This window comes from Monodon monoceros, unplaced genomic scaffold (assembly GCF_005190385.1).
Source record: "Monodon monoceros isolate NGI ecotype Baffin Bay Population unplaced genomic scaffold, NGI_Narwhal_1 Super_Scaffold_3, whole genome shotgun sequence".
Classification (NCBI taxonomy): domain Eukaryota; kingdom Metazoa; phylum Chordata; class Mammalia; order Artiodactyla; family Monodontidae; genus Monodon; species Monodon monoceros.
Window position 1 is genome coordinate 95,620,045 of NW_021703780.1, and position 14,929 is coordinate 95,634,973.

Here is a 14,929-nt window from a genome sequence, read left to right on the forward strand (position 1 = left end):
ACACTGGGTTCGTGCTCTCAAGGAGCCCCACAGTCTAGTGCATTGTAAGGGCTCCTACATATACTCTGGAGCAGGGAAGCTGGAGTAGTAATCTCCCTTGGGGATAGGAGGAAGATGACATTTGACTGAGTCTTTAAGGAGGAGGAGTAATTTCCAGGCGGATAAGAGCATTTCAGGTGAAAACAACATCTTATGCAAAAGCACTGAAACCAGGAAGGTTCTAGCTTACAAAATAGAACTCCCTGTGGTTCAGGCCCTCCCCTACCTCTGGAGGCTCATTTCTCACTCTACATTCTCCCTGTTTCAGTGTTGAGTTTTTCTCTGCCTGGACCACTCTTCTCATACCTCTTCTACTGGCTAACTCTTATTTTAACCCTCAGGTCTCTGCTTAAAAATCACTTTCTCAAAGAGATTATCCCTGAGAAATTGTCCCTGCTTTTCTTCATCACCGCCAACTAGACTAGATTTCCTCATAGCACCCTGCACTTTTTTTTTTTTTTTGCGGTACGAGGGCCTCTCACTGTTGTGGCCTCTCCCGCTGCAGAGCACAGGCTCCTGACGCGCAGGCTCAGCAGCCATGGCTCACGGGCCCAGGCGCTCCACGGCATGTGGGCTCTTCCTGGACCGGGGCACGAACCCGTGTCCGCTGCATTGGCAGGCGGACTCCCAACCACTGCACCACTAGGGAAGCCCTGCACTTTTCTTTTATAACTACATCAGGACTACTTGGTACTATATAGTAAACTCCCTGAGGACAGGGATTGTATTTGGTTCACAGTTGTAACCCCAGCACCTAGCACAGTCCCTAGCATATAGTATTGGGTTAATGAGTTAAAGGAGCAGTAGATTGTGGCTAGATGATGAAGGATCTTAAATGTCAGAGAACTGTGGGTTTTATCTTTCAGCAAGAGGGAAACGGTGTGGCTAAAGAGGCAACTAGGTAAACAAGTCTTGAAAACAAGGGAGTTTTGAGCAGATAGAGGAGTTGAAATTTTCTCAGCACCTGGATTTAGATAGCATTTTGCAAAGCCTTTGGTTTTGGATAGTTTTCTTTGAGCTAATAGCTTTAACTTCTCAGAATTTAACTTCTAACAGGTAATTTCTGTTCTCTGATTTGCAATTTAACTGAAAAAGGCTTTGGTCAAAATGGTTTCCAAAAGAAGACTCCCAACATCTGAGGATAAAGAGAACCTGACAGAAGATGCCTCTAGTAAGTGTCTAGTCATTTGTTGCTTTAATTCCTGTAGCAAATGTGTGAAGCACTAAAAGGGTTATAAAGTTCCTATTTTCAAGTGCTGGAGTCACCAAGGTTTAATGGATGGGGCACACAGAATCTAGCATCAGGAGATTTGGAATGAAATTTCTGCCTCTAATTGCATGTATGACTTTGGGCATGCCCATAGTCTGTGAGTTTCAGTCTCCACATACGTAGGAGGAATCTACATACATAAGAGCTTAACTATTGTACATCCTTTAGGTGCTGGGGCACAAAGATATGACATAGTCTATACCCTTTATTTTTTATTTTTATTGTTTTTAAAGGATCTCTGGATTGGGTTGTATTTTAAACAAGCTCCCCCACTTCCCACCACTTTTTTAAAAATATTTATTTATTATTATTTTTTTTAATTTTTGGCCGCATTGGGTCTTAGTTTTGGTACACAGGATCTTCGCTGCAACATGTGGGATCCTCCTCTGCTGTGTGAGGGCTTCTCTCTAGTTGTGGCATGTGGGCTTAGTAGTTGCAGTGGATGGGCTTAGTTGCCTTTTGGCATGTGGGATCTTAGTTCTCTGACCAGGGATCGAACCCGCGTCTCCTGCATGGGGAGGCAGAATCTTAACCACTGGACCGCCATGGAAGTCCCTTACATTTAAAAATCTTATGGTCCTCTTTCCTGCCTTAAAAATGATGATCTAGATAAATGCTATGATGGCGATGTATAAAGGAAAAGTATCATATCAAAGCAAGCACACCAGAGGCAAAGAAAGAGTACAGAAGCTGTCCATGTGAGAATGCAGTTGACAGAAGCCCTAAGAGTTCCAATGAGAAGAGGTTGATAGTCTTTGATTCATCACACTCATCCACTCTATTAAGGCAATTCTAACGTTGCTTCATTAAGGGAGAAGAGTAGATAATCATACTTAACTTCAGGTACCTTTTTTTTTTTTTTTTTTATTAAATGTTAAATTCTCTAAAATTGCAAATACTCCTTTTTATTTTTTATTATTATTTTTTTTTGTGGCACGCCGGCCTCTCACTGTTGTGGCCTCTCGCGTTGCGGAGCAGAGGCTCCAGACGTGCAGACTCAGCGGCCATGACTCACGGACCTAGCCGCTCTGTGGCATGTGGGATCCTCCCGGACCGGGGCACAAACCCGTGTCCCCTGCATCGGCAGGCGGACTCTCAACCACTGCACCACCAGGGAAGCCCACCTTTTTGTTTTTGTTTGCTTATTTTTTATTATTTCTTATGGATTGAAAGCCTTGGGATGAAATCAGTCTGGGCTTTGTACTCAAAGATATGATGTAGGAGAACCTGCTGCATTCTTTCTACCTCTATATCCTGATCGTTGGTTCTCAAACTTTGGTGTGCGTCAGGATTTTTACCTGGAGAGCATATTAATAATTCAGATTCCCATGCTCCATCCCTGAAATTTTGATTCTGTAGCTCTGGGACATGACCTAAGAATATGCTTTTAGTAAGCTTCCCAGTGATTCCAACACAGTGGTTTGTAGACCACATGAGACACCGTGACTGCTTTAGAATTTGGCTGGAAAACATTTCTCTGGTCATTCTTGTTAGAGGTGGCACATTTTGAATTCTTCAAATGAAAACTCAGTAAGTGAAAATAATTCAATTTGTTGATTGTTCTATTTGTTTGTTTGCAAGCCATTATTGCTGACACTTGTTAGAGAGAAAATTGCACAGCAGCATCAGTTCCAGTATAGTTCTTCAGGAACCCATCAACTTTCCTCTTAGGGTTATTGTACTAGGGTTTACATTTTAACCTTTGCTTTACTATTTGTCACATTCTTGAAAATTTTGTCTACTTTCAGAAGCCAGGAAACAGCCACTTTCCAAAAAGACAAAGAAATCTCATGTTCATAATGAAGTTGAAGAAAATAACAGTGTCTTTGTAAATCTTCTTAAGACATCAGGAATTACTCTTAAAACAGGAGAGAGTCAGAATCAACTAGGTAATATTTTAATCAAAATCTTTTGTCTGGGTATAGTGAATGGGCTCAGAACTGAATCATGGATTTTCTAGAGAGGTAATGAAGATTAGAAATGGGAACACTATCTGTCTTGAGATAAGGATGAAACTGAAATTGCTTTTTAGAGAATGTTGTTATTCTCTTTGGTACTGATTAATGCATATTAAGTAAGGTATGTCTAATTCTTTTTTTTTTTTAAGGAAGAATGTTATGTACTAGTATTACTTTATGTTTTCTTGTGAAAAAATAAATTAATACCTAGAGAGCAATTAGATCTGTGTCAGAATAATTTCAGAAGAAAATGTATAAAGCCATATACGCCCTACTTTGCGGGCATAGATTATTCCATCCAGCTAAGGTTTTGGTTTTTTTTATTTTTTAAGAATACTTAGTAGCTATCCTTTATAAAAGCTAATTCTGTTTTGCAGTGGGTTTATAAGAGTTGGCTCTGAAATTAGGTTGGAAATATCTTTATTGGTTTCATCAGACAGGAACCTAGGTCTTAGGAAAGTAAAACTCTGGTAGGAAGTGTTAAAGACACTGGGGACCAACTAGTCTTCTTTTCTCATAGCTGTGGATCAAATCATTTTCCAAAGGAAGCTCTTTCAGACTCTGAGGAAACATCCTTCTTATCCCAAAGTATGTATTTTCTCCTTAGTATTTTTGTTTTTGCCAGCAGTACTCTGGAATTGGGAGTTTAAAGACACTAGCATAAAGTTGAATAGGCTTGAATGATTTTAGCTAATCGACAGCAAATGTTAAACTAAAAATCTTACTCTTTTTTTTTTTTTTTTTTAATGTCACTAAGATAGTAGAAGAATTCGTTAGTGGCCTGGAGTCTTACATTGAGGACCAAAACAGTTTCAGGAACTGCCTTTTGTCTTGTGAACATCTGCAGGATGAGGAAGCCAGGTGTGGAGACAAAGCACTGGACTGTTGCTGAAATTTAGTCTGTTACACTTAACTGGATTGGGAGGTGGGGTTGGGGCAGAATGCGATTTTTTGGAATTTTACTTTTGATTTATAGCTCTCTTTTCCTCAAAGTTTTAACCTAACCTTTAAATTATTAAGTTTATGATAACAAGACTAAGAACCAGAATGTTTTCTAGAATGTGTCTCACCTGTGTTGATACAGTTTCAACTCCACTTGTCTGTGACTTAAAAGCTATCTTCTCATGTTCTGTATTTCTTATCTAACAGGATAGTTTCTCCTTAAAAATTACATAGTTAACCAATTTTACAGAGAAAGGATAATAAAAACATTAAAAGAAAATCAAAATAGAAAACCCATCTCTCCTTTTTTTTTTTTTTTACAGCATGGGCACATCTTACTGTAAGAGCCTCATTAAATTGCTTCTGGGGATTGACATATTACAGGTGAGACTGTGCCACTTTTTCTGTGGACATTTAATGGATGTGATTTGTGGTGTATGCCCAAGTGTAAGTGGCTGGAGCACAGGGCAGAGCAGGGTTAATGGGAGAGTTTGGGTTTGCAACAGGTTACCACAGCCCTGTTGCTGACATGAATCTTGTAGGGCAATATCTGTGTCTTTGGACTGAGCTGATAAACCCAATACATCTTGAAGCCTCATTTATCCTGGCGGCCTCAGATTCCTGTTTTGTAAAACTTCATCCTGTGTGTTCTGAGTACCTTGTATATCTCTGCCATATTCACATCTGCATCATCTCCCATTTAGCTTTGTATTTGCTTATTAAGTAGATCTTACCCTTTTCCTCCTCCTTTCTCTCTTAATTTGTTGATTAGACAATCAGTGAGATGTTTTAAACATCTCAAATTATAGAAATGTATATACAATGAAAAGTCTCCCTCCACCCTGTCCTTCATTTTTCCTCTTTTCTTCTCTTGCACTGTTGATCTTAATTCCTTTTCATTGGAAATCTTGAATATAATTTAGTTAGCTTAAATCTCAGAGCTCTCTTGTTCCTCCAAAGAGAAATCTTTTCTTGCAAACTATTTGATAATCTGTTGAGGCCTGCATTTCGTGGGTTAACAATTGTCATCATAATTAATAATGTTTTTGATTATCTGATTATTTTAATGTTGCCTTGATAGTCATTTTGTAATTTTTCAGAGGACAGATTATTGATAAATCTTCGTATTCCAAGAGGTTGTATTCAAAATATAGGCAGCATTCATGTGGACATACTTTTTTGTTTTTAAATCTTTATTGGAGTATAATTGCTTTACAATGTTGTGTTAGTTTCTGCTGTATAACAAAGTGAATCAGCTATATGTGTATATATATCCCCATATCCCCTCCCTCTTGCGTCTCCCTCCCACTCTTCCCTATCCCACCCCTCTAGGTGGTCACAAAGCACCTAGCTGATCTCCCTGTGCTATGCAGTTGCTTCCCACTATTTTACATTTGGTTGTAATATAAGTACATGCCACTCTCTCACTTCGTCCCAGCTTACCCTTCCCCCTCCCTGTGTCCTCACATACATTCTCTACGTCTGTCTTTATTCCTGTCCTGCCACTAGGTACATTAGAACCATATATATTTTTTTTTAGATTCCATATATATGTGTTAGCATACAGTATTTGTTTTTCTGACTGACTTCACTATGAATGAAAGACTCTAGGTCCATCCACCTCACTACAAATAACTCAATTTTGTTTCTTTTTATGCCTCATTAATATTCCATTGTATATATGTGCCACATCTTCTTTATCCACTCCTCTGTCAGTGGACATTTAGGTTGTTTCCATGTCCTGGCTATTGTAAATACTGCTGCAATGAACATTGTGGTACATGACTCTTTTTGAATTATGGTTTTCTCAGGGTGTATACCCAGTAATGGGATTGCTGGGTCATATGGTAGTTCTATTTTTAGTTTTTTAAGGAACCTCCATACTGTTCTCTATATTGGCTGTATCAATTTACATTCCCACCAGGTGGACATTCTTATAATGAGGTTTCAATTAGGCAGGGTTTTTCCTCCAAGAACTCTTGTTGGAGAGAATTACAGCTAATTATACATTTCTGTTGTACATTTCGAGACAATCTCCTAACTCCCTATGTCTTCTTTTTTAGCCTGCCATTATCAAAATCTTATTTGAAAAGTTGCCAGAATTTATTTTCAAAAAGTAAGTGGAGTTACTCTGGAATGCTCAAAGTACCCTGGTGTACTTAGGTTTCTCTCTGAAAAGGTTGCTCTGAAGCATCATTGGTATGTCTGAAGATCATATTTATTATGCCTCCAGATTCTTAAATGACTACTGAAGTTTTACTGGGGTGACTTTCTTTGAAATTTCATCTATTTATATGTCCATGTATTCCTAGGATACACACTAAACTGGTAATAGTGGTTGTCTCCCAGGAGTGGAGCCACTTGGCTGGAGTTATATATTCTCTGAATACTGTTCTTTACCTTTTCAATTTTATACTGCATATGAGCTACCATTTTTAAAAATTTAAGATAATTTCCTGGCGGTCCAGTGGTTAGGATTCCGGGCTTTCACTCTCTTGGGGCCTGGGTTTGATCCTTGATCGGGGGAACTAAGATCCTGCAAGCTGCGTGGTGTGGCCCCCCCAAAAATTCTTTTTTACTTTTCTTTTTTTTTTTTCTTTTTTACTTTAAAAAATAACTAAGGGACTTCCCTGGTGGCACAGTGGTTAAGAATCTGCCTGTCAATGCAGGGGACGCGGGTTCAAGCCCTGGTCCGAGAAGATCCCACATGCCGCAGAGCAACTAAACCCGTGGGCCACAACTACTGGGCCTGCACTCTAGAGCCCGCCAGCCACAATTACTGAGCCCACGTGCCACAACTACTGAAGCCCGCGCACCTAGAGCCCATGCTCCGCAACAAGAGAAGCCACTGCAATGATAAGCCCGCACACTGCAATGAAGAGTAGCCCCCACTCACCGTAACTAGGGAAAGCCTGCGTGCAGCAACGAAGACCCAATGCAGCCAAAAATAAAAATGAATAAATTTACTTAAAAATAGTAATAATAAAAAAATAACTAAGAAAAAAAGAACAGCCTAACAGATAAGTACATAAAGGTCATGAATAGACAATTCACGGAGAAGAAATATGAGAGCATTAAACACTTTTTTTTAATGCTCAAGTTCATTAATAATCAAATACAACAATTTCAAACAATAAATAGAATTTTTTTCCCTCGCAAAGGATCTCCCTTGTTGAGTGCGATGAACAGGCTGCTCATATATCACTGGTAAACATATAAAGCAGTGTAATTACTCTGAAGGGCAGTAGGTTGTGTGTATCAAAACCTAAGATTTTGCATACCCTTTAATGTTCAGCCATGCCTCCAAATTTATCCTAAGGCAATACCTATGAATGAAAACAGTAATGAATAATATTACTGTTTAAAGTAACAAAAATTGTAAACTGAGATATTCAACTACAGGAGATTGGTTAAGTAAATTAGGTATATCCACATAATGGAATATCATGTGGACATTAAAAATTATAAAGAGGATTATTTAATACATGCATTAATTGAAAAAACAGGCTACAAATCAGTATTTACAGTTCCACTCAGTATTTTGTTAAAGGTACATACATACACATTTACATAGATACATATACGCTTGTATATCAATGGTGGACCTCTCTAGGAGAGAGGATTTAGGTAATTTTTATTTCCTCCTTTTTAATATGTGCTGCTTCTGGGTCTTGTATGTAACAATAGTAAACTTGAAGATTTATCTTTAGAAATTTATGATTTGCCTGAATGGCATGCACTATGCTTTGTGTCCTGGCTAAGTCTTTTTTAGCAGTTAAATTTGTCTATAGTAAACAAAGACTGAGAATGCTGTCAAGAAGAGGAGCTGGAGGTGGTCCAAAAGTTAGATGTAGGAGGCTGGGAAGAAGGCAGAGACTGTCATTTTAGGGGAAATAATACTAGAAAGTTATTTATAATAATTTATTATATTAATGATAATAATGATTATTAATAAGTATTGTTATATTAATGATAATACTAATACTGAGCCAACTTCTCTGCATCCATAAATGGTTTTCAGTACTTTGACATAGTCTAAATCTGAAAATCTTCTGTTTCCATAGTGGTAAAAATTACTTGCATTTTTTGGTACTTTATCAAATTGATGTAATTAGTTTTTAACCTCTTATTTTATTTATTTATTTAGTTTTAAACTTTATTTATTTTTTTAATTTATTTTGGCTGCTTTGGGCCTTGTGCGCAGGCGTTCTCTAGTTGCCGCGAGCAGGGGCTACTCTTTGTTGCGGTGCGTGGGCTTCTCATGGCGGTGGCTTCTGTTGCTGCAGAGCACGGGCTCTAGGCGCATGCGCTCAGTAGTTGTGGCTCACGGGCTCTAGAGCGCAGGCTCAGTAGTTGTGGCACACGGGCTTAGTTGCTTTGCGGCATGTGGGACCTTCCCGAGCCAGGGCTCGAACCCGTGTCCCCTGCATTGGCAGGCGGATTCTTAACCACTGCACCACCAGGGAAGTCCCCATTGTTTACCTTTAAAAACAATTTATCTCACTCAATTTGTTAAAGTTTGTTACGTTTATTTTTTTTAATTGTTCATATATTTTAAGAGATACTCTCCAGACTTTTCTTCCCCTCTCTAAACCCTCCCCAGATATAGCCACTAACAGTTTAGTGCGTCTTCCTCCAGACCTCTTTCTCAGCATACATAAGCATATGTCTCATGCTTTTTTTTGTATTACCTGTGTGTTTAGCACAGTGTGCAACGCATGGTAAGTGTTTAGTAAATGTTAACTGAATGGCTGAAATGTTATATGCAGTATTAATGCTTGCTGCTGTGTAAGTCAGAAAGGCTACTTTCCTGACTTCTCATCCATCCTAACATTCAGCGTGAACAGTGATGGACTCAACATGCCTCGACTCATCATCAATCAACTGAAGTGGCTTGACAGAGTTGTGGATAGTAAGGTATGTTGGGGACTTTTTCTGTCTCTTGGATTTATAGAGAGTGTGTTTTCCACACTTAACCAAACTTTTGGCATTTGCATGATATTTTTTCCTTTCTAAACAAAGAATTCATATTTTTCTATCCATTATCTTTTTTAGCTTTAATAATTTGAAAACCATGGTTATTTCACCCATTAAATTTCTCTAAAATAAGAAGTGTATCTAATTAAGATGACTGGATGTCATTTATTAAATAAATATTTGGAAGGAATTCATTAACTTCTCAAAGTACGGAGATTATTATTATGTTTTATTTCTCAAAAGCAATGAGATCCAAAACCATCCTACTTCACTGCAAATGTGTTACTTTAATTACATATTGAGGAAGATTTCTTTGGGTTTATGTTACTTGTTATTAAGCACCTTGGTAAAGTTGAATCTGTTTTGAGCCTGTTGCTTAAGGCCCATTTCTTTTCAGAGTTCTTAAATCATTTTACTAATTTTTGTCAGACATTTAAAGGCTAAATCTTTATTTGGAAGAACATGAGTTTTGGAATCTCATCTGGGCTGGAATTTTGGGTCTGCCACTTATTAATTGTGTATCTTTGAGCAACACATACCCCCTACATTTTAAAAATGGGAATACAGTTGTGAAGATTAAGTGAAATAAAGACAGTAGAAACGGGAAAAAAAAAAGCAAAAGAGCCCCCAATTGTTGGACTTCCCTGGTAGTCCAGTGGTTAAGACTCTGCACTCTCCCTGCCAGGGGCCCAGGTTCAATCCCTGGTCGGGGAACTAATATCTCACAAGCTGCTCGGTGCAGCCAAAAAATTTAAAAAAAAAGAAAGAAAAAAAAGTATTAAATAATATGACATCTAGCCTATTTTTTTTCTATGTACCATCTCATGTGTGAAAATCTCTGGGTCACTTACCTCTGATTTTAGGCTTTGAGCTTGAGTGTGTGTGTAGTTGTCGTATTGTACACAAAATAATTCCAGCTCTACATTTCATGAGTAGGAGGTCTTTCTCTATTCTGGGTAATGTTACAATTCTAATAGTCTCCTCCACTGCAGGATCTCACCACCAAGATCATGCAGCTAATCAGTATTGCTCCAGTGTACCTGCAGCATGACTTTGTCACCAGCCTACCTGAGATCCTAGGGGATTCCCAGCATGCTGATGTGGGGAAAGAACTCAGGTGGGTAAGCACCTCGTTGGCATCTTGAGCAAGACTTCACTTTGGGAGCCTTATCACTGCAGTATAAAAAGAGTAGTAATAATGCGTTTCTTTTTTTTATAAAAGAGGATGATACCCATCTTTCTAGGGTATGGAATTTGACTTGCTTTTCTAATAATGAGTGTTTTTTTTTGGCTGCGTTGTGTTTTTGTTGCTGCGCATGGGTTTTCTCTAGTTGCGGCGAGTGGGGGCTACTCTTCGTTGCGGTGCACGGGCTTCTCATTGCGGTGGCTTCACTTGTTGCTGAGCACAGGCTCTAGGCACGCAGGCTTCAGTAGTTGCAGCACACAGGCTCAGTAGTTGTGGCACGTGGGCCCTAGAGTGCACAGGTTTCAGTAGTTGTGGTGCGTGGGCTCAGTAGTTGCAGCATGTGGGCTTAGTGGCTCCGCGACGTGGGATCTTCCTGGACCAGTGATCAAACCCGTGTCCTCTGCATTGGCAGGTGGATTCTTAACAACTGCGCCACCAGGGAAGTCCCTGGTTTTTAAATTTTATTTATTTATTTATTTTTGGCTGTGTTGCGTCTTCATTGCAGTGCGTGGGCTTCTCATTGTGGTGGCTTCTCTTCCTGCAGAGTACAGACTCTAGGTGTGCGGGCTTTAGTAGTAGTGGCACGCGGGCTCAGTAGTTGTGGCTTGCGGGCTCTAGAGCGCAGGCTCAGTAGTTGTGGCGTACGGGCTTAGTTGCTCCATGGCATGTGGGATCTTCCCAGACCAGGGCTCGAACCCGTGTCCCCTGCAATGGCAGGCGGATTCTTAACCACTGTGCCACCAGGGAAGCCCCAATGAGTGTATATTTGAGTAGATCCGTATACTTTCTTTCTTTTCTAATAATTAGTATATATTTGAGTAGACCTGTGTATCTGTCATGAATATGAAGTCTGGCTTAGGATTAGGTGTATAAATTTGGTCTGCAGAGACATAGACATTATTCCTTTGTTTTGTTAACATTTTCTCTATCCAAGGGTGTCCTCCATCTTGACTGCACATCCACATAGTTTGTGGAGCTTATTAAACATCAACTTCTTTGGTCCCTAAATGATTCATTCTAATGCACATTGCTGTGTCAGATCTATTGCAGACATCCATTGCTTACTAACGTTTACGTGAAAAATACTAATTGATAGGGCAATAATGAAGAAGAGGAGAACAATATCACTACATAATTTTATTTCTGTTTTAATGCAACCATGTATTTATCCTAGAAGTAGTTAAAAACTTCCAATTTGTTATACTTCCTTTTCTATAGTTGTCTGTAAAGCTGTCTCCAAAAATGTCCAGTGATTTCTTGCTTTTGTGCTTTTGGGCAGGATGCTCCTTCTGTGTATAGCACTGTATACCCCACTTTGCCTGCTTGTCCTTTTGTATAACCTTTTCTTAGGATCCATCACTGTCCTTCTCTACTGTGTGCTACTGTAGAACCCTACTACTTACGTCTATCATGTTTATCACACTTCATTGTAACTGTTGTAGGTTTTCTTTTTCCTTTTCTCTGGAAGGATATATACTAAACTCAGTAGTGGTTTCCTCTGAGTAGTGGGGATGATAAGGTAGGGCTTCTTGTTTCTGCTTTGTTTATTGTTTGAATTTTTCAAGATGAGCATTTTTTTTAAATCAAGAGAATGTTAATGAAACATACTATAAGTAGAATTTAATTGGAACTAAGTGTATCCTCTCTTCCTATACCTTGAGTGATTTTCCCGTCATTATTTGCCCAGCTCTGTTAAAATTTGCACAACTTCTCTCTTTCTCCTATTCACAGTGACCTTCTAACAGAGAATACTCTGCTCACTGTCCCAATCCTGGATGTCCTCTCTAGCCTCCGACTTGAGCCGAAGCTCCTGACTAAGGTAGGGAGGACTCTGCTCTCCAGAAAGAGTGCCAGCTTGCTCGCTTCCCAGAACCAGTGTCAATTAGTCATTGCCTTGGACCAATCGTATATAATGAAAATTTCATTTTGAAACAATGCTGAATGACGTTTGCTCTCTTTTTTCTTTTCAGTGAATTTCATATGCCATACTGTGATAGATTAACTGCTCATTTTTAATCAGTATGTTTTAGTGGAAGTCTTCTGTATTGCCTGTATAGTTACAAACTGCTCCCATAAGAATAACAACTTTTTATGCCTTCCTCTAGCCAGTGGAAAATTCAGACTCCAAAATTAAGAGAAGAAGACTTTCATGTTTATCACCTGTCTGTTTTTGAAGAAGCTGTAGCGTTAAAAATTGAAAGCTTGTAATTTGGGAAAAGAAATAAAATGAGACGTTTTTCTTCCAAAATTACAAGTGAGAAAACTGAGTGAGAGAAATAATTTTTCTAATTTTACCTAACGAGTCAGTACTAGATTGAGGCATTAACATGAAAATATGTAAGGTTTTTGTGCTTTTTATGTTTAGGTCCGCCAGTTAGTGATGGGTAAGCTGTCATCTGTCATGTTGGACGATTTACCTATGATCATCAAGTTCATTCTTCATTCCATAACAGCCACGGATGCACTTGAGGTACCCTACTGTTTCCCAGCACTGTAGGCAGCTAGATCCTAGAGAGTACAGGGGATAGCAGTGGTGCCCTTGTGAAACTCAGAAGTCAAAAAAAGACTAACTTTGAGGAAGATACATCAAGATAAATTATTTAAATTAATCGGTTCAAATTGCTCGTCTCTGTCCCGAAACTAATTGATAATGCTGATTAATCCAGCAGGGGAGAGAATGGAGCTACTAGCCAGACTTGTTCTATATAAGCTACTACAGGTTATATTTGCTATTTCAGTGGAATGCCTGAAGGAATTCTGAAATTTTAAAGAGCATGACAGGGACTTCCCTGGTGGTCCAGTGGTTACGAATACACCTTCCAATGCAGGGGACACGGGTTCAATCCCTGTTGGGGAACTAAGATCCCATGTGCCACGGGGCAGCTAAGCCCATGTGCCACAACTACAGAGCCCGAGTGCCACAACTACAGAGCCCATGCACTCTGGAGCCCGAGCACCACAGCTAGAGAGAAGCCTACACGCCACAACGAAAGATCCCACATGCTGCAACAAAAGATCCTGCATACCACAACTAAGACCTGATGCAACCAAAAATAATAAATAATTTTTTTTTTTTTTTTTTTTTTTTTTGCGGTACGCGGGCCTCTCACTGTTGTGGCTTCTCCCGTTGCGGAGCACAGGCTCTAGACGCACAGGCTCAGCGTCCATGGCTCATGGGCCCAGCCGCTCTGCGGCATGTGGAATCCTCCCGGACCGGGGCACGAACCCGTGTCCCCTGCATCAGCCTGCAGACTCTCAACCACTGCGCCACCAGGGAAGCCCATAAATATTTTTAAAAATAATAAAAAAAGTAAAGAGCATGGCATACTATACTCAACATTAGCTATTTTCATCAGCTGCCTTTTTCAAAATGCCTTGTTTAACAATACATTTAATTAAATAAGTAAAACACTTTATATATTTTTGTCTGTGTCAGGTCTTAGTTGCAGCACATAGGATCTTTCGTTGTGGCACGTGGGCTCTTCTCTTGGGGCACGTGGGCTTCTCTGTGGTTGTGATGCACAGGCTCCAGGGTGTGTGGGCTCAGTAGTTGCGGCGCACAGGCTTAGCTGCCCTGTGACATATGGGATCTTACTTCCCCGACCAGAGATCAAACCTGTGTCCCCTGCAATGGAAGGTGGATTCTCAGCCACTGGATCACCAGGGAAGTCCTGACAATACATTTAATTGAATAATTCTTTTTCCTTAGTCTTTCAGGAAAATGTTATGGTTTTTCTATTGAAAGAATAGATTGTGCCTATCTGCTATGAATGAGCAGAACACATAGCTAATATTTATTTGCCGTAGGTAATTTCTGAGCTTCGGGAGAAATTGGATCTGCAGCATTGTATTTTGCCATCGTTGTTGCAGGCTTCTCAAAGCAAGGTGAAAAATAAAGGACAAACAAGGTATAAACTCATGGAAAGTTATCACTGTTTTTCTCACATAGGCAAGGAAAGTTTTCTGATATTTATTCTGAATCCTGGACAGAAGATCTTAATACTTAACAACTACAAATAGTGGTAGTAGTATTACAATTGTGTACTACTATACAGTTTTTCAAATCATAATTCTATGTATAAGTATCTGTATGTGTGTGTGTGTACGTACTCCCTTTGCTCTGCAGATCAATTCCAGATAGACTGCAGTACAGTTTTACTAGCCAGTGTACACATGAAGTTGTGACTTGTTTTAAGGCACGTGGCTAGTAAGCAGGAACCCAGATCTTACAGGTTCCTCTGTGGCAAGTGGAAGAATGATTTTTTTTTCCCTCTGCTACTTGCAGTTCTTCAGGAAATCAAGAAAACAGCGGTCAAGACTGTGTTATTCTTCTCTTTGATGTAATAAAGTCAGCTGTTAGATATGAGAAAATCATTTCAGAAGCCTGGATTAAGGTGAGTGAGATCTTTAAACGTTGAGGAAGAAATGGGTGGCAATCAGTGACGGATATGTAAGTAAAGGTAGGTTGAAATAAAAGTCTTAAAAGTCAGTCGAGTAGAAATAATAGATGATGGTTGCCGGATGGGCAGATTGGTTCTCAGATAAGAGAACAGAGCA

General features: G+C 39.4%; 1 protein-coding gene across 1 annotated transcript in view; it reads left to right on the top strand.

Annotated features, from left to right (window-relative positions):
- FANCD2 (FA complementation group D2) overlaps positions 1 to 14,929 on the top strand; it is a 54,590-nt gene that overhangs the window by 755 nt on the left and 38,906 nt on the right. Inside the window, exons 2-13 of the mRNA XM_029244487.1 lie at positions 1,135 to 1,210; positions 3,058 to 3,198; positions 3,788 to 3,855; positions 4,025 to 4,128; positions 4,533 to 4,593; positions 6,273 to 6,325; positions 9,048 to 9,126; positions 10,179 to 10,303; positions 12,104 to 12,191; positions 12,738 to 12,842; positions 14,180 to 14,280; positions 14,658 to 14,766. Coding sequence (XP_029100320.1) covers positions 1,147 to 1,210; positions 3,058 to 3,198; positions 3,788 to 3,855; positions 4,025 to 4,128; positions 4,533 to 4,593; positions 6,273 to 6,325; positions 9,048 to 9,126; positions 10,179 to 10,303; positions 12,104 to 12,191; positions 12,738 to 12,842; positions 14,180 to 14,280; positions 14,658 to 14,766 — 1,098 coding nt within the window. The 5' untranslated portion in view covers positions 1,135 to 1,146. The remainder of the gene's footprint in view (positions 1 to 1,134; positions 1,211 to 3,057; positions 3,199 to 3,787; positions 3,856 to 4,024; positions 4,129 to 4,532; positions 4,594 to 6,272; positions 6,326 to 9,047; positions 9,127 to 10,178; positions 10,304 to 12,103; positions 12,192 to 12,737; positions 12,843 to 14,179; positions 14,281 to 14,657; positions 14,767 to 14,929) is intronic.